Genomic DNA, 25941 nt, shown 5'->3' on the forward strand with positions numbered 1-25941 from the left:
GGCCGGGGGAGGTGAGAGTAGTGAAATTTGTGCTCCTCCTCCTAGTCACTAATATTACTGTGACTATGGTATTTGTTAAGCATCTGCTATATGCCAGACACTGTCCTAAGAGCTGGGTGGATACAAGCAAATTAGGTTGGACAAAGTCCCTGTCCCACTTGGGGCTCACAGTTTCAATCCCCTTTTTACAGAAGAGGGAACTGAGGCAAGAGAAGTGAAGTGACTTGCCCAAGTCACACACCATATTGTTTCTCTAGAGAAGCAGCGTGGTTTAGTGGAAAGAGCCCGGGCTTTGGAGTCAGAGGTCATGAGTTCAAACCCTGGCTCCGCCAATTGTCAGCTGTGTGACTTTGAGCAAGTCACTTAATTTCTCTGTACCTCAGTTACCTCATCTGTAAAAAGGTGATTAAGACTGTGAGCCCCACGTGGGACAACCTGATCACCTTGTAACCTCCCCAGCGCTTAGAACAGTGCTTTGCACATAGTAAGCGCTTAATAAACGCTATCATTATTATTATTATTCTCCAATGGAATGACACTCACTTTGAAGTCACAGGAGATAAAGACTATCATTTATATTTCATATTTACTATTAGTAGTAATAATAATAATAGTGATATTTAAGTGCTTACTATATGACACGCACTGTCCTAAGTGCCAGAGTGGATACAAGCAAATCAGATTAGACAGAGCCCGTGTCCCATATGGGACAATCTCAATCCCCATTTTACAGAGGAGGTAACTGAAGCCCAGAGAAGTGAAGTGACTTGCCCAGGGTCTCACAGCAGACAAGGGGTGGAGATGGGATTAGAATATATGAACCTCTGACTCCCAGCCCTCTGCTCTACCATGTATTGAGTGCTCACTGCATGCAGAGTACTGGATTAAGTGCTTGAGAGAATACAATAGAAATAGACACATTCCCTGCTCTTCACGAGCTTACAGTCCACAGGGGTAAAGCAGAAAGCTTGATTCCACCAAGATATTTTATTCATCAGGAAGAAATGAATTTATTTATTCCTTCAACATGCTTATAGCACTTGACATTTTTATAGGATTTCCTAACATATTAGTTACTTCTCAATTAATGTCTCTGAACTAAGCAGGGCGTCACAAACCTACTTAGCTACCAGCTCCTGGTGAGTGAAAAACTACGTTTAATGAACTTCCAAAACGGCCAAAGTGTCCCACCTTCTTCTAAAGGCTGCTCCATATCTTCTCTTTGCAGGACAGCCTCCTCAACTCTGCTTCAGGAGTTCAGTTATTTGTTCCTTTCTCACTTCCACCTGCCCGGAAACAGGGTTAAGAAAATAGACTTGATTGGAATTTAGCTGATACCTTTCGAGGGCCAGGAATAAACCCTGTTCGGTTCGACATGATGATAATCTGTCCCTAGATTTGTCTGGAGATCTTGCCTTCTCCTCTCCCTCCTTCCAGTTCAGTTTCTCATTCAAGACTTTGACAAGCCAAAACAAACTCCTCTGGCTTTCTTTTGCTAGACTGAAACGTTAAATTATTTCTCAACATGGCAGAAAATAAATCTCTTGATGGGCTCCCACATAGCTACTTGTTTTTCCTGATGCTGCTTTAACTCTCGCTTCCTCTTCCTGTGATATATGATAGCCATGGTGATGATGAGGAGGAGGAGGAAGTGAGAGCCAGAGGAAAAATACCCTATTTAGTAGGTTGACTTGGCTGGTGGGATGACATTTCCAGTGTGGCTGCCGCAGGAGGAGAATAAAGTAGGCCTGAAAAAAAGCCTTCAGGGAAAAGGCTCTGGATGGTAATATACCCCGAGTGAAGTTCTAAATGAGATTGTTTTGAGTTCTGCTGTAAGTAGTGATGTCAGGGTAGTGTTTTGTTTTTTACAATCCTAAATCCATTCGACAGGCTTTACCTGCTCTCAAGGGTATCTGTAAACGTTTGCAGACATTGCTCACAGACTTAAAGTTGCCAAGTTCCTGACAAGTTGCTAAGCCACTATTTATTAAGCCTGGACACATCAGAGAAGACATTTGCCGTATTATGGAAGAGAAAACCAAGCTACAAGCCTTCAACTAAAACCACTAAAAGTAGAGAAAAGGCTGGGATTAGAATTCCAAACATCCTAACTCTGGGATTTATTATCCTAATGCTTGACCACAGAGCACCCGAGACAGTGACTTTGAAGCATTTTGACAGGCCCTAACTGGAAACACATCCTTCTCATAAGCATTAGCCTTATACTGAAATACTTCATCAGTAGTAATATGCTGCCAACTTGTATTTCCCAAGCGCTTAGTACAGTGCTCTGCACACAGTAAGCACTCAATAAATATGATTGATTGATTGATAGTAATATATGAAAGGCGTATACATAGAGTAGATATCTGCTTATCCTTCCTTCAGATCCCCTCCGGACGAAGAGGAGATACTAAATAAGTAATCAAGGAACCAAATTATAATTTAATTAAAAAATGTGTAATTTTCACTGTGCACTGATTTCAAGTAATCTTCCTAAAATCATATTTACACATCAATCAACCAATCATATTTATTGAGCACTTACTGTTTGCAGAGCACTGTACTAAGTGCTTGGGAAGTACAAGTTGGCAACATATCGAGACAGTCCCTATCCAACGGTGGGCTCACAGTCTAGAAGGGGGAGACAACAGTCTAGAAGGGGAAGACATCAATATTTATACATTTACAAATAGAGTTAACAAAGGCTGCAACTGAATGCACAGTTGAATTATATACTGTGTAAAGTCTCAGGGCTATGTATAAACAAGTGCTGAAGGTCTTTTAGACTGTGAGCCCACTGTTGGGTAGGGACTGTCTCTATATGTTGCCAATTTGTACTTCTCAAGCGCTTAGTACAGTGCTCTGCACATAGTAAGCGCTTAATAAATACGATTGATGATTGATGATGACTGGTGACCACTGGTAGGTTTGGATGCTTTGGGGTTCTGGGATCTAAAGGAGGGAAGGCTTGTTGGAGGAGGCGGGAGTTTAAGAGGACTTGGACTGCATCCAGCACTGCGGTCCATCAGATCCGGCCGGGGAACACGGTGGAGGAGGAGACAAGGGTGAGTGTGAGGTACAGTAAAAATGTTAGTGTGACTGGACCTAGAAGCGTTAGCTGGACTGAAGTATTTCAAGACAGCAAATGATGTAAGATGGGCCACATTGGTTGAAAGCCTTCAAGCTGTGTGTGAAGAGGTTTTGTTTTCAGGCAGAGGGAACCAAGGAGCCAGGGGACAGCTTCGACCCTTAAGATGCGTGGCAAGCGACACACCGAGAAGAGACACTTGCAGTAGTGTAGTCTCATTTTCCTTCACCAGCTCCTCCTCTGCCTCCTGCCCACAATCAATAGGAGTCCCTCAAGGCTCAGTTCTGGGTCCCCTTGTATTCTCCAACTACATCCACACTCTTGGAGAATTCTTTTGCTCCCAAGGTTTTAACTTACATGAATGACTCCCAAATCAAGCTTTCCAATCCCAACCTCTGTCCTTCTCTGCAGTGGGTATTTCCTCCTGCCTTTGGGACATCTCTACTTAGCCGTCTCACCAACACCTCAAATCTAACAAGTCTACCGCAGAACCCCTCATCTTCCCACCTAAACCCTCTCCCCTGCCAGACTTCCCCATCACTGTGGAAAAACACCATCGTCCCATCTCACAAGCCCATAATCTTGTATTAAGCTCGACTCATGTCTCCCATTCTACCCGTATATTCAGTCGGTCTCCAGATCCTATCAGTTCTATCTTCGCAACATCTCTAGAAACTGCCCTTTCCCCTCCATCCAAACTCCCACCATGCTCATCTCAGCATTTATAACCCAGCTCTCCCCCTCGTCCCCCTCTCCATCCCCCCCGTCTTACCTCCTTCCCTTCCCCCCAGCACCTGTATATATGTATATATGGTTGTACATATTTATTACTCTATTTATTTATTTATTTTACTTGTACCTATCTATCCTATTTATTTTATTTTGTTAGTATGTTTGGTTTTGTTCTCTGTCTCCCCCTTTTAGACTGTGAGCCCACTGTTGGGTAGGGACTGTCTCTAGATGTTGCCAATTTGTACTTCCCAAGCGCTTAGTACAGTGCTCTGCACATAGTAAGCGCTCAATACGATTGATGATGATGATGCACCGGACTCCTCGCTGATCTCCTTGTCTCTTCCCTCTCCAGTCCATAATTCTCTCTGCTGCCCAGATCATTTTTTTAAACCACAAAAAAGTTCACATCTCACACTACTCCAAAACCTGCAGTGGTTGCCCAACCATCTCCACATGAAATAGAAACTCCTCGCCACTGACATTAAGCCACTCAATCGGCTCTCCGCCTCATCCTTCCTCTCGGTTCTACTACCACCCACCTTGCCATTTCACTCCTCTGACACCAACCTACTCATTGTACCTCCAAATGGTCTATCTCACTGCCAAACCCTTGCCCTCATTCCCCGCTTCTGGCCTGAAACTCCCTCCCCCATCATATGCGACTAACACTCTCCCTTCCTTCAAAGCTTTACTACAGTCATAGCTCCTCCAAAAGATATTCCTTAAACTCTCACCTCCCCTCTTCACCCTTCCTTTCATCTCAGGCACTTGGATTTGTACCCCTGAAGAATTTTGTTATTAACCCCATTTATGAATATATCCATCTGTAATCTATTTCTATGTCTCTCCCTCAAATGTCTATGCACCCCGTGGGCAGGAATCGTGCCTACCTACTATATTTTCATGTATTCTCCCAAGCCCTTTGTACAGTGCTCTGCACAGAGTAATTCCTCAGCAAAAACCACTAACTGCTTCATCAGTGCAATCATGCGAGGTTCCAACTGCTGGGCTAGTTACATTTAAGAATGCTAGCAGAGCTGTCCATTGGAACCCTGGATTTTCACACAACGTTTCAAAGCCAGAAATAATCTAATTGGGGTTCTATTAAAAAAAGGCTATTTGACTATTCTAACAGTCTAATTACTACCTGAATCACAAGGTGATTTCCAATTAAAATGCAGCCCAGCAGATAGGATCTTTACAGTACAACATGGGGAGAGCAGCATCAATACCTCTCATGTTCTTATCGGCCACAGGCTTTCAACCACATTTGAAGATATGGTTCAGATAAACACTAAGCAAATCTGGCTACTCTGAGAAGTTACCTAGTGTTTCCTTTTTAAAAAAGATACTTGTTAAGTACTTATGTGCTAAGCACTGGAATAGATCACATTGGACACAGTCCATATCCCATATGGGGCTCACTCCCCATTTTACAGATAATCTAATTAAGGCACAGAGAATAATAATAACAATAATGATAATAAAGATGGTATTTGCGAAGAGCTTACTATGTACCAAGCACTGTTCTAAGGACTAGAGTTAAATGGTTTTCCCAAGGTCACACAGTAAACAAGTGGAAGAGCCGGGATAAGAACTAAGGTCCTTTTAACTCCTGGGCCTGTGCTCTCTCCACTAGGCCAAGTTGCTTCCCCCTAAAATTCTTTGGCTCCTCCACAATGGTACAGTTACTTGAGTCAAAATTGGACAATCACAATTTATTGAACTACGTCACTCAGCTCTGCCAGAATATATGCTTTCACTACACACTTTTAATTGAGGGTGATGACGGGATCAGGGATTATTCTTCCACAAATGCACACAAATAATTGTGTGCTCGTGTGCAGTGGAAGAAAAACTGAATACTACAACATGGGATTTCCTCTAGGTGAGGTTCTGCAAGAATGCAGTATGGGAGAATGGGTATATTTACTGGGGGATGAAAAAGGGCAACTCAAGCTAGAGTGATTGGAAAAACACGTTAAAGACAAGGTGCACTTTAACTTAAAGCAATGAGGCAGAACTATGCATTCAATCGTATTTATTAAGTGCTTACTGTGTGCAGAACACTGTACTTGGGGAAGCAGCGTGGCTCAGTGGAAAGAGCCCGGGCTTTGGAGTCAGACGTCACGGGTTCGAATCCCGACTCCACCACAAGTCTGCTGTGTGACCTTGGGCAAGTCACTTAACTTCTCTGAGCCTCAGTTCCCTCATCTGTAAAAATGTGAGTCCCCTGTGGGACAACTTGATCACATTGTATCCCCCCCAGCGCTTAGAACAGTGCTTTGCACATAGTAAGCGCTTAACAAATGCCATCATTATTATTATTATTATTACTAGGCACCTGGGAGAGTACAACAGACACATTCCCTGACCACAACGAGCTTCCAGTCTGGAAAGGGAGACAGACATGAATAGAAATTACAGCTAAGTACTGTGAACTACTGAGCAGTGGCAGAAGCGACAGACCAACGTGATTTGAAAATCACTAATGAAATGACAAGCAAACCGACAAAGAAAGCTACAAACAGTAACTGAAGCCACAGATAGCAACTTCAGGGGTAAACCAAACACTCTCACTAAACAAAGGATCATTTTTCTGTGCAATTAGGCTTACAAAGAGCAACACCCAAGTCTTTTACCTTAAAAGGCAACGATAGATAAGAGGGATTTGCACTGACTACAATATAAATATGACTGAATGAATGAATAAATATTTTCCACACCTCCTACTAAAGGAGAGATAAAAACTCACCAACAGCTCCTGAAAATACTTCTTCTTGGTGGGCAACAACAATGCGGTGCTAACTGCCTCATCCCCTAGAAAGAACATACAGCAAAGAACAAGAGTTTAAATTATAAGCTAAGTTTACAAAACTACCCTAAGTGATTCTCTTGAGGATAGGGGAGGATACAGTTCTTTCCAGTACGATGGAATATTTACCAAAATGTCAGTAAATTCACCAACGTTTTGGAGAATAACCAATGCCCCAGGATAAGTCGGTGTGACTTATGGAGTTGTGTGAACACAGTAATATTACTCGGCTCAAATCAAAAAAATATTTAACACATACTCTAAGCACTACACTAAACGTTTGGGAGAGTACTACAGAGTTAGAAGGCCGGATCCCTGCCTTCAAGGAGTATATAATCCAGTGGAAAAGGCAGATACTAAAATAAGCTACAGGTAAGGGGAGGTAACAGTTTAAAGACAAGAACATAAGTGCTAGCGTGGGGGGATATTTGCACGAAGAGTATCTTCAACAAGACTTGTACATATCTATTCTATTTATTTTATTTTGTTAGTATGTTTGGTTTTGTCCTCTGTCTCCCCCTTTTAGACTGTGAGCCCAATGTTGGGTAGGGACTGTCTCTATATGTTGCCAATTTGTACTTCCCAAGCGCTTAGTACAGTGCTCTGCACATAGTAAGCGCTCAATAAATATGATTGATTGATTGATTGATGTTCCACCAAGTGGAGAAAAAGGGGAGAGATGCTCAGGCCAGAAGTGAGAACTTTTAAAATATTTCCAAATTATTTCGTGCATGAAGTTTGAGCCGGTTTATTAAGTGTTAGGAAGGGGTCCAATCTACTCTCTAGTTTTTAGGGACTTGTTGCATTTGGCAGAAAAATCTCACACTGACCCTGACAGGGGGAGGGCACTCAACCCTGCAGGGAGGGGGGTGAGCAGTGCATGGCACCATATCATCGCTTCCAAAAATACTATCATTAATAATAATAATGGCATTTGTTAATTGCTTACTATGTGCCAAGCACTGTTCTAAGTGCTGAAGTAGATACAAGGTTATCGGATTGTCCCACGTGGGGTTCACAGTCCTAATCCCCATTTTCCAGATGAGGTAACTGAGGCACAGAGTAGTTAAGTGACTTGCCCGAGGTCACACAGCTGACAAGTGGTGGAGCAGGGATTAGAAGCCAGGACCTCTGACTCCCAAGCCCGGGCTCTTTCCACTAAGCCACGCTGCTTCTCTAAAGCGTTATTAGAGTGGCTAAGTAGCCCCACAACCTGGTGATGCTCAACTTTCCCTTTCATTCATCCATTCCATGGTATTTATTGAGCGCTGACTATGTGCTTAGCACTGGACTAAGCGCTTCGAAAGAACAATACAGCAATAAGGCGAGACAATCCCTACTCAGCAATGGGCTCCCTTATCAGAGGCAATGGCCAAGGCAGTGCCACCCTACCATGCCCAGCCTTACCCACCCGGGGCCTGGACAGTTTGGGGGAGCAGGAGAGAGGGGCGTGTCTTCCGGGTAAAGGATCTTGGAGAGGGGAGTTGGAATAATAATAAAAATAATAATAACAGTGGCATTTGTTAAGTGCTTACTACGTGCCAAGCACTGTTCTAAGCGCTGGAGCACCGCTGGCAGGGCAGGAGACATTCCAACTCCTCCTACAAGGAGGGAGAGGGGAGTTGGAATAATAATAATAATAATATAATAATAATAATGGCATTTGTTAAGTGCTTACTATCTGCCAAGGACTGTTCTAGGCGCTGGAATAATTGTTGGAATAATAATAAATAACAGAATAATAATAATAGCATTTGTTAAGGGCTTACTCTGTGCCAAACACTATTCTAAGCACTGGATCGCCGCTGGCAGGGAGGGAGACATTCCAACTCCCCCTACAAGGAGGGAGAGGGTTGTTGGAATAATAATAAATAACAGAATAATAATAATAACATTTGTTAAGTGCTTACTCTGTGCCAAACACTGTTCTAAGCACTGGATCGCCGCTGACAGGGCAGGAGACATTCCAACTCCCCCTACAAGGAGGGAGAGGGGAGTTGGAATAATAATAATGGCATTTGTTAAGCGCTTACTACGTGCCAAGCACTGTTCTAAACACTGGAGCACCGCTGGCAGGGCAGGAGACACTCCAAATCCCCCCACAAGGAGGGAGAGGGTTGTTGGAATAATAATAAATAATAGAATAATAATAATAGCATTTGTTAAGTGCTTACTCTGTGCCAAACACTGTTCTAAGCACTGGATCGCCGCTGGCAGGGCAGGAGACATTCCAACTCCCCCTACAAGGAGGGAGAGGGGAGTTGGAATAATAATAATGGCATTTGTTAAGCGCTTACTACGTGCCAAGCACTGTTCTAAACGCTGGAGCACCGCTGGCAGGGCAGGAGACACTCCAACTCCCCCCACAAGGAGGGAGAGGGTTGTTGGAATAATAATAAATAACAGAATAATAATAATAGCATTTGTTAAGTGCTTACTAGGTGCCAAGCACTGTTCTAAGCGCTAGAGCGCCGCTGGCAGGGCAGGAGACACTCCAACTCCCCCCACAAGGAGGTAGAGGGTTGTTGGAATAATAATAAATAATAGAATAATAATAATAGCATTTGTTAAGTGCTTACTCTGTGCCAAACACTGTTCTAAGCACTGGATCGCCGCTGGCAGGGCAGGAGACATTCCAACTCCCCCTACAAGGAGGGAGAGGGGAGTGGAATAATAATAATAATAATGGCATTTAAGAGCTTACTAGGTGCCAAGCACTGTTCTAATCGCTGGAGCGCCGCTGGCAGGGCAGGAGACATTCCAGCTCCCCCTACAAGGAGGGAGGGGGTTGTTGGAATAATAATAAATAACAGAATAATAATAATAGCATTTGTTAAGTGCTTACTCTGTGCCAAACACTGTTCTAAGCACTGGATCGCCGCTGGCAGGGCAGGAGACATTCCAACTCCCCCTACAAGGAGGGAGAGGGGAGTTGGAATAATAATAATGGCATTTGTTAAGCGCTTACTACGTGCCAAGCACTGTTCTAAACGCTGGAGCACCGCTGGCAGGGCAGGAGACACTCCAACTCCCCCCACAAGGAGGGAGAGGGTTGTTGGAATAATAATAAATAACAGAATAGTAATAATAGCATTTGTTAAGTGCTTACTCTGTGCCAAACACTGTTCTAAGCACTGGATCGCCGCTGACAGGGCAGGAGACATTCCAACTCCCCCTACAAGGAGGGAGAGGGGAGTTGGAATAATAATAATAATAATAATAATAATAATAATAATAATAATAATAATGGCATTTGTTAAGCGCTTACTAGGTGCCAAGCACTGTTCTAAGCGCTAGAGTGCCGCTGGCAGGGCAGGAGACATTCCAAGTCCCCCCATCCAAGATTCCAGCTGGAGGCAGCTGGGGGAGACGCCCCTCTCTCTCTCCTGTTCCCCCCAAATTGCCCAGGTCCCGGGTGGGTAAGGCTGGGCACATCATCATCATCATCATCAATCGTATTTATTGAGCGCTTACTATGTGCAGAGCACCGTACTAAGCGCTTGGGAAGTACAAATTGGCAACACATAGAGACAGTCCCTACCCAACAGTGGGCTCACAGTCTAAAAGGGGGAGACAGAGAACAAAACCAAACATACTAACAAACTAAAATAAATAGAATAGATATGTACAAGTAAATAAATAAATAGAGTAATAAATATGTACAGACATATATACATATATACAGGTGCTGTGGGGAAGGGAAGGGGGTAAGATGGGGGGATGGAGAGGGGGACGAGGGGGAGAGGAAGGAAGGGGCACAGTAAGGTGGCACTGCCTTGGCCACTGCCTCTGAAAAGGGAGCCCGTTGTTAGATGGGAATTGTCTCCACTTGTGGCCCAATTGTACTTCCCAAGCGCTTAGTCCAGTGCTCCGCACACAGTCAGCGCTCAATAAATACGATGGAAGGAACGAATGAAATCCAGAGAGACGAGTACGGGCTCGCCGCCGCCTCCTCTCCCCCTCGTCCCCCTCTCCAGCCCCTCGTCTTACTTCCTTCCCTTCCCCACAGCACCTGTATATATGGATATATGTTTGTACATATTTATTACTCTATTTGTTTTACTTGTACATATCTATTCTATTTATTTTATGTTGTTAGTATGTTTGGTTTTGTTCTCTGTCTCCCCCTTTTCGACTGTGAGCCCACTGTTGGGTAGGGACTGTCTCTCTATGTTGCCAACTTGGACTTCCCAAGCGCTTAGTCCAGTGCTCTGCATCCAGTAAGTGCTCAACAAATACGATTGATTGACTGTTCTCTGTCTCCCCCTTCTAGACTGTGAGCCCACTGTTGGGTAGGGACTGTCTCTCTATGTTGCCAACTTGGACTTCCCAAGCGCTTAGTACAGTGCTCTGCACACAGTAAGTGCTCAACAAATACGATTGATTGACAGTTCTCTGTCTCCCCCTTCTAGACTGTGAGCCCACTGTTGGGTAGGGACCGTCTCCATATGTTGCCAACTTGTACTTCCCAAGCGCTTAGTACAGTGCCCCGCACACAGTAAGCGCTCAATAAATACGATTGATTGATTGATTGATTTCCAATCCGCACTTACCGCCGGCCTGGATTTCCGCTGACGGCCCGGGCCACCGGGCGCGGTTGCCATGGACACCGCCCCCGCCCCGCCCCTCGGGGAGGAAGGCCGGAGGCGGGAAGCGAAAGCGCGGTTGCCATGGATACCGCCCCGCCCCTCCGGGAGGAAGAGGCGGCGGCGGGAAGCGCAGGCGCGGTTGCCACGGATACCGCCCCGCCTCCCTGGGAGGAAGGGCCGGCGGCGGGAAGCGCAGGCGCGGTTGCCACGGATACTGCCCCGCCCCTCTGGGGGATGCTCCGGCGGCGGGAAGCGCATGCGCGGTTGCCATGGACACCACCCCCCCCCCCCGTTCGATGGGCGGAGCCGCCCGCTTCTGCTCGGGGCTCAGGGGCGCCGCCCTCTGGCCGCCCGCGGGAAGCCGCAGTGAGGCCTTCCTCCTCTAATGGGAGAAAATCATCCATTCATTCAATCGTATTTATTGAGCGCTTACTGTGTGCAGAGCACTGTACTAAGCGCTTGGGAAGTCCAAGCTGGCAACATATGGAGACGGCCCCTACCCAACAGTGGGCTCACAGTCCCAGACTGAGCCCCCTCCTTCCTCCCCCCCCCTCCATCCCCCCCGTCTTACCTCCTTCCCTTCCCCACAGCACCTGTATATATGTTTGTACGTATTTATTACTCCATTTATTGATTTACTTTACTTGTACATAGCTATTCTATTTATTTTATTAATATGTTTTGCTTAGTTCTCTGTCTCCCCCTTCTAGACTGTGAGCCCAGTGTTGGGTAATAATAATAATAATAATGTTGGTATTTGTTAAGCGCTTACTATGTGCCAAGCACTGCTCTAAGCGCTGGGGTAGATACAAGGTGATCAGGTCGTTCCACGTGGGGCTCACAGTCTTCATCCCCATTTTACAGATGAGGGAACTGAGGCCCAGAGAAGTGAAGTGACTTGCTCCAAGTCACACAGCCGACAAGTGGCGGAGCCGGGATTTGAACCCCTGACCTCTGACTCCATCATCATCAATCATATTTATTGAGCGCTTACTATGTGCAGAGCACTGTACTAAGCGCTTGGGAAGTACAAATTGGCAACATATACAGTCCCTACCCAACATTGGGCTCACAGTCTAAAAGGCTGTGCCTAAAAGGCTCCAAAGCCCGTGCTCTTTCCACTGAGCCATACTGCTTCCCTAGGCCCGTCTCCATTCATTCATTCATTCAATCGTATTTATTGAGCGCTTACTGTGTGCAGAGCACTGGACTAAGCGCTTGGGAAGTACAACTTGGCAACATATAGAGACGGTCCCTACCCAACAGTGGGCTCACAGTCTAGCCCACAATGGGCTTACAGTCTAGAACGGGGGAGACAGCCATCAAAACAAGTAGGCATCAATAGCATCAATATAAAATAGAATTATAGGTATATACGGTTATCGACAAGTAGGGTGCAAAATAGGTTAATTGGTGTAAATCGGCCGCAGGGTTCTTGTACCCAGGGTGGTGACGCAGATGGGAAAAATGACTCGGAGACAGGAGTTCAGATAGAGCAGCAAAGAAGGAAAGTGGCTTCCTTCACCCGTTCACCTCCCGGGAGAGGTACGAGTGATAAGCAGACCCATCCCATGCTCACTGTGTCTTTTATTGAGTTACAGCAACATGGGAGTGGGGCATTTGGAAATTTCAGGAATTCAATTGGGACCGGCAGGACGTTACAAATTCTCTTTGTTCTCCGGCCTTGTGCAAGATGTTATTTGCCCTATGGCCTTGCGTAGATAGGTATGTAAATTCTCGTTAATATGGATGTAAATTCTCTATATGTTGCCAACTTGTACTTCCCAAGCGCTTAGTACAGTGCTCAGCACACAGTAAGTGCTCAATAAATACGATTGATTGATTGAAGGGGGAGAATGATGATAATAATAATGATGATGATGATGATAATAATAATGTTAGTATTTGTTAAGCGCTTAATATGTACCAAGCACATAGTGAAGCAGCGTGCCTTAGTGGAAAGAACCCGGGCTTGGGAGTCAGAGGTCGTGGGTTCTAGTCCCGACTCTGCCACTTGTCAGCTGTGGGGCTTTGGGCCAGTCACTTCACTTCTCTGTGCCCCAGTCACCTCATCTGTAAAACGGGGATTAAGAGCATGAGCCCCACGTGGGACAACCTGATGACCACAGGGCTTAGAAGTCTTTTAGACTGTGCGCCCACTGTTGGGTAGGGACCGTCTCTATATGTTGCCAACTTGTACTTCCCAAGCGCTTAGTACAATGCTCTGCACAGAGTAAGCGCTCAATATGATTGATGATGATGATGATGGAAAATCCCACAGTGACACACCACAACACCCCTCCCCAACTCCATAAACACCCTTTCCTCCCTTCAAAGCCCTACTGAGAGCTCACCTCCTCCAGGAGGCCTTCCCAGACTGAGCCCCTACCATCCTCTCCCCTTCCTCCCCCTCCCCCCATCTTACCTCCCTCCTTCCCCTCCCCACACCACCTGTATATATGTTTGTACATATTTATTACTCTATTTTACTTGTACATATTTACTATTTATTTTATTTTGTTAATATGTTTTGTTTTGTTGTCTGTCTCCCCCTTCTAGACTCTGAGCCCGCTGTTGGGTAGGGACCGTCCCTATATGTTGCCAACTTGGACTTCCCAAGCGCTTAGTCCAGTGCTCTGCACACAGTAAGCGCTCAACAAATATGATTGAATGAATGAATGAACCCAAGAAGATCTTAAACACCCCTCCCCAACTCCGTAAGCAACCCAAGATTTCCAAGCGCTTCGTACAGTGCTCTGCACACAGTAAATGCTCAATAAATACGATTGAATTGAATGGAATGGAATCCTCAATTAATGAAACGGTCCGAAGCTGCTTTTCCACTCCAGTCACAGACAAGGCCACAGACAACTGGAGACGGTGAAGCGTGGCCCCAAAGACTGTTCTCTTAATATTCAGAGGACAAAATGTCTCGCTCCGAGACAACATCAGATGAATAATGTTGCTTTTCAAGCCCGGGAAGCTGGTCAAGATCCAACCAGAATCAGCCTCCTGTGGGCAACCTCCATCTCCGTTTGTCCGGTGGTAACGGTTGAGGTTCTTTCATTAAGTGTCTGGAAAAGCTCCAAGCCATATAAAAATCCCCTCAAGTGGATTCAAAGCACAAACAAAATTTAAAATGCAAAAGTGTTCACTTACTGCAGTTTGCCTCCGTTTTTCATCTCATATCACAACGGGATTCCTTGCTCACCAACCTCAGTACGATGCCAAACTTAACATAGGCACAGCTGGAAGCTTTTTTTCAGTTGGCCCTAAAGAAAGTAGTAAGTTCATTTATTTGTGATGAACTGATTTCAGGATTCTTTAAAAAGTGGATTTTTTTCTCCAAATGCCTTTCCATCATGCTGTGCCAGATTATACCTAGCAAAGTATATTTAGTTCCTTCAAGGATGATATGTCTTCACAGCTAGAAGAGGCAGAAAAATGAAGTTATAAATATTTAGTTATCAAAATCCTTGATTTATTGGGGTGTTTTATTGCTTCTAGATTAGAAGTGATTTGAGCAGAAACCTGGGCAATTGCCAGTGGGCAACAGGAAAGCAAAATACAAAAAACCTGAGGTTTATTTTCAGAAGTGATATGAAAGCCCCAACTCAGAGCAGAATGCTATTTTATTATAAGGAAAGTGACTATTTTGCTTAGATCCGTCTGCTGGGGAAAAGAGCTAAAATGAATCCTGGCTCGTATTTCATGTAATCGAGAATTTTATCAGTCTAATGCTTTAAATACTCTGTGGCTTTTACCATCAGAAGCTTCTGATCCTGTTACTGTTCTGTACCGAATCACAAGCTATCTAGCGGATAGAGTCTCTTGTGAAAGCTGCTTAGCAACTTTAAAAAAATGGAAGCTTGTGCAGTGTTTTCTCAGACTTTTTTTTCTGAAAAATATTGGACAAATTGTTGTTGTATTTGTCAAGTGCTGTGTCAAGTACTGTTCTAAGCAGTGGGGTTGATACAAGTTAATCAAGTTCGGTTCAATTACTGTCTCTCGTGGGGCTCACGGTCTGAATAGTGAAAAATGCTTTTCGTGTTAAAAATTAATTTTTGACAAAAACAGCGACCAGCCCCTTTTTGAAAAATCTGCGCTATAGCACAATTTACTCTGGTGCAAAAATGAAGCAGGAACAGGTGATGGAAGCAGGAAACCATCCCATGCAAGTGACAACCTTTGTGCCTGTGACTGTGTGCGTGGTGTGGATGAGGCCTTTACAGCTAAATCAATAACCCAAGAAAAGTGTCACTTCCAGGAGTATTTTCTTCCCTAGTGAAGGACAACTACGAATACAGATTTAAATGCTAACCTTCTGAGATAATTCTTCCATTCAGAGCCATTCTATTCTGTACTCTAACATCATATCAAATGACAGCAACAGTGGGAAGGCCATAGTTTTGGAAGTAAATGCAGAAATTGAAGCGAGACCAGAGGGAGCAGCAGTTATGACAGGGGCCGAGAGAAGAATGGAGGCACAGGAGGTTACTTGGCTGGGAGAGGCTGCTTCAGGATGGCCAATTTACTTCTCAGCCCTCTGCAGCTACTGCTGCAACGCTGCTGTGATTTGAGTGAGGTGCATTTGGTTGCCGCTTTGTGGGAAGAAGAGCCAACTTGTACTTCCAAAGCGCTTAGTACAGTGCTCTGCACACAGTAGGCGCTCAATAAATACGATTGATTGATTAATTCTAGACGTGCATCAAGAATTGCACACTAATCTCCACCCTTTCTGGATCCTACTTTATTCTTTTGACCTCCAAGCCAAATAATAGGTGCAATAATTGAGGAAATACTTATGGATAGGGTCAAATGCATATCATTTACTTAATCGGGAAAATGCAGAATCTGGTGAGAATTCCACTTACTCAGAACACTTTCCTTAAATAACTGTTAGAGGACTCCTGAGTATAGTTGTCAAAAACGTGAAAATACGTCTTTACTTAGTTACAGATATAGCATCTCATTATCATTATTATTATTAGTAGTAGTAGTAGTAGCAATGATAATTTTATTGGTGCTGTTTAACTGCTTACTATGTACCCAGTTCTGCACAAGGTGCAGGGTTAAGTACAAGAGAATCAGGAAGGACATAGTCCCTGTCTCCCATTGCACTCACAGTTTAAATAGGAAGGAAAACAGGAAGGAGAACAAATGAATAAATTGAGCCAACAGAGCAGTGAAGTGACTTGCCCATGGTCACACAGCAGGTAGCAGAGTCAGGATTAGAACTCAGGTTCTCTGATTCCCAGCCCCAAGCTCCTTCCTCTAGACCATATTGCTTCTCCAGTTTTTAACTCATTCTCCTATTTTTTAGGTTACCTAAACATGAGTGGAAATGCAATCTTTTATTCATTTTATGTGGATGACTTTGAAGAAAAGGGGGCACTAAAACAACAATATTTGCTTTCTTTGTTTTTCATTTCATTTATTCTAATTCATGTCACAACTCTTTCCTAAAATGTAGTACTCACAATGTCTGTAAGTTTTCATCTCCTTCGTCTTTCACCAATAGCCAGTGAACGCATTTCTGTTGACGTACTTAAATCTCCCAGACCTATCCATTTTCTCAGTCACTTTAAAGATGCTTGACAGCTCTGATTATATATGGTAGATCCAAGAATCCGTAGCTTTCTGCAGAAAGGAAATAAGCACATTCTATTTTGTGTATCGATCCCATTCAACAGTCTTCCTTTGTAAATGCTGCTAGGAAGTCCTATTTAAAGGGTCTCACTTCAAGAATAGGAAATTCAAGTGCTTCCGAATGACTTCTTCACTATGTATTGATGGATAATTTAAGACACTTAAAAACGGGGAGACTTTTCTTTCTGACAGACTCTTGTCTTAGTTATATTCACTCATTCATTCAGTCGTATTTATTGAGCACCGACGGTGTGCAGAGCACAGTACTAAATGGTTGGGAGAGTACAAAACAACAATAGTCACATTCCCTGCCTATATCATTGGGAAATAATGCCATGACTGCATTTCCCACAGCATTTTTGAATATTTTATTTATCTAGAAATTTCTGACAGGTATAAAAGAAATATGAACCTAAATTAGGAGACATTTAGTAGTAGTAGAAGTAATAGCATTAAGCACTGATGCAAAGCACTTGTAGTAAATTCTGGGAAATAATACAGAGCTGGGAATTCTACATGGTCTCTGAACCGCAGGGGTCTCGGAATTTTCAACTCAGAATTTTTCTTCAATTTATTGTTTCCAAACCAGTGATGGGTCTGGCATGATACTTGTTGACACATAATCCGATAAACAAGATAATCAAGCTTCATTCAAATTGCTTCATCAAGCTGAATTATGAAGATACTTTCTATCAGAGCAAAGTGCCCTCATGGCCTTGAGCTTGTCAGATGGAAGGCGATTTATAAATACTAAGCATTATTTATTATTATGTAAACACATTAGAAAGAAAAATCAGAATAATCCTCTTATTAAAATCATTCACAAGGAGTGGGGAAATTATGGCCTTTCCAGGCTCCAGTCCATAACTTCGCAAATCATGGATTATAATTTATTTATTCAATCACAATGCAACCACTCTCACAAATGATGAGGCGACTTGTTGTTACACTGAGAAGCAGCGTGGCTCAGTGGAAAGAGCCCGGGCTTTGGAGTCAGAAGTCATGGATTCAAATCCCAGCTCTGCCAATTGTCAGCTGTGTGACTTTGGGCAAGTCACTTAACTTCTCTGTGCCTCGGTCACCTCATCTGTAAAATGGGGATTAAGACTGTGAGCCCCCCGTGGGACAACCTGATCACCCTGTCACCTCCCCAGCACTTAGAACAGTGCTTTGCACATAGTAAGCACTTAATAAATACCATTATTATTATAATTAGTATTATTGTATTTCTTGTATTTCTCCTAAATATAAGCAAGTGGCCTCAACAAAATGGCAAGCACTGTACAAACCCCACTGCTGTTTTTTTAACAGAGACTTTACAAGATGCTGAAAAGCAAAAGATTGATGTTTACGTGTATTAAGAAATTCATTTCAACTGGCACAGTATCAGTGGAGGCCAGGGATTCTCCATTGAACAGAATATCTGGACTAGGCCAGCTTTCAAACCACTCAGTCCAACCCCTCGCATCACTGCCCACAGGATGTGGCTGGCTTCATGCATTTGGAATTTTGAAATAAATTTCAGATAGGCCGTAACAGTGAAATGTCTTGGGAAAGGTGTCTGTGAAAAGAGTTCACAGTACAAAGAAATGCAAACCGTATTCCTACAGGAAAATCCAGAGAATTCCCAAGATACAGACTAGGCTTTCGTACCTTTACAAGTCAACTGAGCAGACCAAGTTCCTGTCTTTCCACATTACACTGTTTCCAGTTCATCCGAGGTGTAGGTATTATGGCAGCCATAGGTGGCTTCGTCCTTGTAATCAAGTGCTATCTTTTTCGGGTAGTTCACATACCCATTGTCCGGTCTTGTTGGAAATGGACACTTCACATCTGTTGGGATTTGAGTGAGTACCATTTATTAAGAAAAGTATGCTACAGACTTTTAGACTGTGAGCCCACGGTTGGGTAGGGACTGTCTCTATATGTTGCCAATTTGGACTTCCCAAGCGCTTAGTACGGTGCTCTGCACATAGTAAGCGCTCAGTAAATACGATTGATGATGATGATGGCTGCCAATCTGAGCGTTTTCCAAGCAAGTGGGCATTAGCTTCATGCACCTGCCAAGGCCTCGGGCGAGAAACAGTGGTGCCCAGGGGTGCGGGAGACCTGGGATGGGAGGAACCGGAGGAGAGCAGGTAGCACAACCACCAGCTAAGCATGACTATGAAGGCTGAAAACCCAAGGCACGGCACATTCCCCTACACACGTGCCGTTGTGCAAGTCTGAAGGCTCTCCATAGTGTCACCAGCCCGCCCCAACACACCTCTTCTGCTTCATTTCCCTTTTGCCAAAAGGGCGAGCCCAATTGTCACCGTGGGAAGGGGATGCCCTGGCCTGCCCTGCCCTACCCTTCTCCTTTTCCTCCCTAACTTGGGTAGTTTGGCTGGGGCACTTCCAGACCAGCCAGCTGCCCCACACTCCACCCCCTCAGGTGGCTGACACCTCCCCGGGGGGTGAGTTCCAGGCCGAGGGAGGAACCGGAGCGGAATAGCTTCGGCATTTCCACCCCCTTATCGCAGCTTTGGAAATGGCGCTGGCAACCGGGCTGGCCTTCGGTTGGCTTTATTCTCTGACTTTCCAGAGCGGAGATGCAGAGCCCGAGGGCCTCGGGCGAGAAAGCCCAGACTGCGGACCGGCCGGGAACCGCAGGCCGTCACTCCCGCGGCCGCCGCTATCATCGAGGTACAGAAGGCTCGAATCAATCAATCAATCAATCAATCTGGGCTGGGCTTCGGAGGGTGAACGGCTGCTTTCTCAACGGCCCGGGCGGTTGGTCCAGGGCGATAATTTTCAAAACCAGGCCCGCGAGGCTGGGGCCAGAGGAATCAATAGGTCGTATTCATTGAACAATCTACCACGTGGGGAGCGTCGTACCGAGCGGTTGGAAGAGTACGACAGAATTAACAGGCCCTTTCCCAAGAAGAGGTAGCTCATCTCTAACTGGGGGGGAAACCAAGTCTGAGGGAGCTGGGGAGCACCTCCAGTCTAACCCGAAGATACCAGCGTGGCTCAGCGGAAAGAGCCCGGGCTTTGGAGTCAGAGGTCGTGGGTTCAAATCCCCGGCTCTGCCAGTTGTCAGCTGTGTGACTTTGGGCAAGTCACTTCACTCCTCTGGGCCTCAGTTCCCTCATCTGTAAAATGGGGATTAAGACTGCGAGCCCCCTGTGGGACATCCTGATCACCTTGTAACCTCCCCAGTGCTTAGAACAGTGCCTTGCACATAGTAAGCGCTTGGTAAATGCCATTATTAAGATACCTGGCTTCCCATCTGCTTAGACTGTGAGCCCCGGATGAGATGATGATGATGATAGTGGTATTCAGGTAATTTGTTATCAATTAATTATTCAAATTAACGTCTGTCTCCCGCTCTGGAGTCTAAGCTCATTATGAGGAGGTCTCATTCTGTTGTACTTTCCCCCAGTGCTCAGTACAGTACTCTGCTTACAGTAAGTGCTCGACGGAGGCCACGGATCGGCTAAGCACTTACTATGTGCCAAGCACCGACCTCGGCACTGGGGTAGCTATAAGATCATCGGGTCCAACATGGGCCTCACAGTCTACAAAGGAAGGGATAAGGTACAGTAATAATAATAATAATAGTAATGATGGCATTTGATAAGCGCTTACTATGTGCAAAGCACTGTCCTAAGCGCTGGGGGGATACAAGGCGATCAGGTTGTCCCACGTGGGGCTCACAGTCTTCATCCCCATTTTCCAGATGAGGTAACTGAGGCTAAGAGAAGTGACTTGCCCAAGGTCACACAGCAGGCATGTGGTGGAGTCGGGATTCGAACTCATGACCTCTGACTCCAGAGCCCGGGCTCTTTCCACTGAGGGAACTGGGGCAAAGGGAAGTTCGTCGACGCGCCCAAAGGATGCCCAGCCGATGCATGGCTGAGCGGGTGCTCCCGGGCCCATCCTCTTTCCCCCAGGGTACACTGGTTCTCCATAGAGGGGACTTTATCTGGCCCCATTAACTCGTATCTATCAATCAATCAATCAATCAATCGTATTTATTGAGCACTTACTAAGTGCAGAGCCCTGTACTAAGCGCTTGGGAAGTACAGATTGGCAACACATAGAGACAGTCCCTACCCAACAGTGGGCTCACAGTCTAAAAGGGGGAGACAGAGAACAGAACCAAACATACCAACAAAATAAAATAGGATAGAAATGTACAAGTAAAATAAATAAATAAATAAATAAATAGAGTAATAAATATGTACAACCATATATACATATATACAGGTGCTGTGGGGAAGGGAAGGAGGTAAGATGGGGGGATGGAGAGGGGGGAGAGGGGGAGAGGAAGGAAGGGGCTCAGTCTGGGAAGGCCTCCTGGAGGAGGTGAGCTCTCAGCAGGGTCTTGAAGGGAGGAAGAGAGCGAGCTTGGCGGATGGGCAGAGGGAGGGCATTCCTAGCAGTTGAGGACGTTTGACACCTAGTAAGTGCTTAAATTCATTCATTCATTCATTCCGTCGTATTTATGGAGCGCTTACCGTGGGCAGAGCACCGTACTAAGCGCTTGGGAAGTTTGGAAGCAGCGTGGCTCAGCGGAAATAATAATAATAATGTTGGCATTTGTTAAGCGCTTACTATGTGCAAAGCACTGTTCTAAGCGCTGGGGTAGATACGAGGTAATCAGGTTGTCCCACGGGGGGCTCCCAGTCTTAACCCCCATTTTACAGATGAGGGAACTGAGGCCCAGAGAAGTGAAGTGACTTACCCAAAGTCACCCAGCTGACAGTTGGCGGAGCCGGGATTTGAACCCACGACCTCTGACTCCCAAGCCCGGGCTCTTTCCACTGAGCCACGCTGCTTCTCAAAGCCCGGAAAGAGCCCGGGCTTTGAAGTCAGAGGTCATGGGTTCAAATCCCGGCTCTGCCGCTTGTCAGCTGTGTGACTCCGGGCAAGTCACTTCACTTCTCTGGGCCTCAGTTCCCTCCTCTGTAAAAGGGGGATGAAGACGGTGAGCCCCACGTGGGACAACCTGGTCACCTTGTAAATCCCCCAGGGCTTAGAACAGTGCTTTGCACATAGTCAGCGCTTAAGAAATGCCGTCATTATTATTATTATTAAAAATAACAGACTAATAATGATACTAGTGATAATCCAAGGCGGGGGCCAGGAGGTGGGGAGAGAGAGGAAGGAGGGAGGAAGGTAGGGAGAAGGAGAGGGGTTGGGGCTTCATCAATCGCATTTATTGAGCGCTTACTGTGTGCAGAGCACTGGACTAAGCGCTTAGTACAGAGGGCAGGGGGCAAACGGGCAAAGCTTGTGAAGGGAAGGCTCCTGGGGACAGGAAGGTGGCAGGGACGGGGTGGGGATGGGTCCCGGTGGGCAGGGGGTGGCAATGACGGGGCAGGGAGGGCTGCTGGGGAGAGGAGGGTGCCAGTGAGGCAGAGAGGAAGCATGGCTCCGTGGAAAGAGTCAGAAGTCGCGGCTTCGAATCCCGGCTCCGCCCCTCGTCAGCTGTGTGACTTTGGACAAGTCGCTTCGCTTCTCTGGGCCTCAGTTCCCTCAGCTGTAAAATGGGGATGGAGACTGTGAGCCCCACGTGGAGCAACCTGATCACCTTGTAAATTCCCCAGGGCTTAGAACAGTGCTTTGCACATAGTAAGTGCTTAATAAATGCCATCATTAGTATTATTATTATTAAAAATAACAGGCTTAGAACGGTGCTTTTGCACATAGTAAGCGCTTAACAAATGCCATGGGTTCGAATCCCGGCTCCGCCACTGTGTGACTGTGTGACTTTGGGCAAGTCACTTAACTTCTCTGTGCCTCGGTTACCTCATCTGTAAAATGTGGATGGAGATTGTGAGCCCACCGTGGGACAACCTGATCACCCTGTATCCCCACCATCGCTTAGAACAGTGCTTTGCACATAGTAAGCGCTTAATAAATGCCATCATTATTATTATTATTATTATTACTTCTAGACTGTGAGCCCACTGTTGGGTAGGGACCGTCTCTATACGTTGGCAACTTGTACTTCCCAAGCGCTTAGTACAGTGCTCTGCACACAGTAAGCGCTCAATATGATGAAATGAATATTACTATTACAAGGTCACACAGCAGGCATGTGGCGGAGCCAGGATTCGAACCCTTGACCTCTGACTCCAAAGCCCGGGCTCTTTCCATTCATTCATTCAATCGTATTTATTGAGCGCTTACTGAGTGCACAGCACTGTACTAAGCGCTTGGGAAGTACAAGTTGGCAACCCAGCTAATAGAGTAGTAAATATGTACAAACACAGAGACTGTGAGCCTGTGGTTGGGTTGGAACCATCTCTATCTGTGGCCAACTAGGGACTTCCCAAGCGCTTAGTACAGCGCTCTGCACACAGTATTCATTCATTCATTCAATCATATTTATTGAGCGCTTACTGTGTGCAGAGCACTGTACTAAGCGCTTGGGAAGTCCAAGTTGACAACATATAGAGACGGTCCCTACCCAACAGTGGGCTCACAGTCCAGAAGGGGGAGACAGACAACAAAACAAAGCATATTAACAAAATAAAATAAATAGAATATGTACAAGCAAAATAGAGTAATAAATACACCTACTGAGCGCACCTACTGAGCGCTTCCTCCAGGAGGCCTTCCCAGACTGAGCCCCCTCCTTCATCTCCCCCTCGTCCCCCTCTCCATGCCCCCCATCTTACCTCCTTCCCTTCTCCACAGCACCTGTATATATGTATATATGTTTGTACATATTTATTACTCTATTTATTTATTTATTTTACTGGTACATATCTATTCTATTTATTTTATTTTGTTAGTATGTTTGGTTTTGTTCTCTGTCTCCCCCTTTTAGACTGTGAGCCCACTGTTGGGTAGGGACTGTCTCTAGATGTTGCCAATTTGTACTTCCCAAGCGCTTAGTACAGTGCTCTGCACATAGTAAGTGCTCAATAAATACGATTGATGATGATGAAATACATACAAACATATATCCATATATACAGGTGCTGTGGGGAAGGGAAGGAGGTAAGGCGGGGGGGTGGAGAGGGGAAGGAGGGGGAGGGGAAGGAGGGGGCTCAGTCTGGGAAGGCCTCCTGGAGGAAGCGCTCAGTAGGTGCTCAGTACATACCACTGAATGAATGAATGAATGAAAAGCGGGCACGGGCAGACAGATGGGGAGGGGAACTGAGGGATTCATTCATTCAATTGTATTTATTGATCGTTTACTGTGCTTTGCACATAGTAAGCGCTTAATAAATGCCATTATTATTATTATTATTATTATTATTATTATTACTGAGCGCTTGGGAAGAACAGGTTGGCAACATATAGAGACGGTCCCGACCCAACAGTGGGCTCACAGTCTAGAAGGGAGAGACAGACAACAAAAGAAAACGTATTAACAAAATAAAATAGAATATGTACAAGTAAAATAGAGCAATAAATACGTACAAACATATATACATATATACAGGTGCTGTGGGGAAGGGAAGGAGGTAAGGCGGGGGGGGAGGAGGGGGAGAAAGGGCTCAAGCTGGGAAGGCCTCCTGGAGGAGGCGCTCAGTACATACGCTTGAATGAATGAATGAATGAATGAAAAGCGGGCACGGGCGGACAGACAGATGGGAAGATTCATTCATTCATTCAATAGTATTTATTGAGCGCTTACTGTGTGGAGAGGGCTGTACTGAGCGCTTGGGAAGAACAAGTTGGCAACATAGAGAGACGGTCCCGACCCGACAGTGGGCTCACAGTTTAGAAGGGGGAGATGAAGGGATGGAGGGACACCCTCCCTTACCTGCCGAGGGGCGCCAGTCTGTCCGTCCGTCTGTCTGTCCGTCGGACGGTCCGTCCGCGCGTGCGCCGCCTGCCGGCCGCCACGAGGGGCGGGGCCTCGCGCAGGGGGCGGGGCCAGGGCTTCGTGGCCGGCGATTGGTCCGCTCCCCTCCTGCCGGCCCACACCATTGGTCACGGGTGCCCCAGGGGCGTGGCCTCTCCAAGCCACGCCCCCTCCCAGGGCGGGGCCGCAGCACATGAAAGGGGCCCCGCCCCTCCGCCCCTCGTGCGCAGCCCCGCCCTCACCGTCGTTCATTCATCAATCGTATTTATTGAGCGCTTACTATGTGCAGAGCACTGTACTAAGCGCTTGGGAAGTACAAATTGGCAACATATAGAGACAGTCCCTACCCAACAGTGGGCTCACAGTCGGTCAGCCGCTCGTCCATTCAGTCATTCAATCGTATGTATTGAGCGCTTACTGTGTGCAGAGCACTGTATTGAGCGCTTGGGAAGAACAAGTTGGCAACTTACTGTGTGCAGAGCACTGTACTGAGCGCTTGGGAAGAACAAGTTGGCAACATAGACGGTCCCGACCCAGCAGTGGGCTCACAGTCTAGAAGGGGGAGATGAAGGGATGGAGGGACACCCTTCCCTTACCTGCCGAGGGGCGCCAGTCTGTCCGTCCGTCTGTCTGTCCGTCGGACGGTCCGTCCGCGCGTGCGCCGCCTGCCGGCCGCCACGAGGGGCGGGGCCTCGCGCAGGGGGCGGGGCCAGGGCTTCGTGACCGGCGATTGGCCCGCCCCCCTCCGGCCGGCCCACGCCATTGGTCGCGTGGGGCCCGGGGGCGTGGCCTCTCCAAGACACACCCCTCCTTCCATGAGGGGCCGCAGCACGTGGAGGGGGCCCCGCCCCTCCGCCCCCCGTGCGCAGCCCCGCCCTCACCGTCGTTCATTCAGCCATCTGCTCGTCCATTCATTCATTCAATCGTATGTACTGAGCGCTTACTGTGTGCAGAGCACTGTACTGAGCGCTTGGGAAGCACAAGTTGGCAACACAGAGAGACGGTCCCGACCCAACAGTGGGCTCACAGTTTGGAAGGGGGAGATGAAGGGATGGAGGGACACCCTTCCCTTACCTGCCGAGGGGCGCCAGTCTGTCCGTCCTTCTCTGTCGGACGGTCCGTCCGCGCGTGCGCCGCCTGCCGGCCGCCACGAGGGGCGCGGCCTCGCGCAGGGGGCGGGGCCAGGGCTTCGTGGCCGGCGATTGGCCCGCCCCCCTCCGGCCGGCCCACGCCATTGGTCGCGTGGGGCCCGGGG

The 25941-nt window shown here is 46.5% G+C and overlaps 1 protein-coding gene across 11 annotated transcripts in view; it reads right to left on the reverse strand.

Annotated features, from left to right (window-relative positions):
• Nucleotides 1-25941, reverse strand: part of CEP112 (centrosomal protein 112) — a 348495-nt gene that overhangs the window by 320996 nt on the left and 1558 nt on the right. For 5 of the 11 annotated variants that reach the window (XR_005454199.1, XM_038757370.1, XM_038757364.1 and 2 more), the window contains exons 2-5: nt 18530-18709; nt 16708-16867; nt 14387-14499; nt 6579-6643 (exon numbers count right to left, since the gene is read on the reverse strand). Coding sequence is in view for 7 of the 11 variants with exons in the window: in XM_038757370.1 (XP_038613298.1) it covers nt 6579-6640 (62 nt within the window). In the remaining 4 variants the exon portion in view is untranslated. Of the gene's footprint in view, nt 1-1191; nt 1287-6578; nt 6644-11191; nt 11230-14386; nt 14500-16707; nt 16868-18529; nt 18710-24644; nt 24731-25760; nt 25793-25941 lie in introns of those variants that run through there. The other 6 variants (XM_038757369.1, XM_038757367.1, XM_038757362.1 and 3 more) reach the window with 5 other exon arrangements.

The sequence above is a fragment of the Tachyglossus aculeatus genome, chromosome 15 (assembly GCF_015852505.1).
Source record: "Tachyglossus aculeatus isolate mTacAcu1 chromosome 15, mTacAcu1.pri, whole genome shotgun sequence".
NCBI lineage: Eukaryota > Metazoa > Chordata > Mammalia > Monotremata > Tachyglossidae > Tachyglossus > Tachyglossus aculeatus.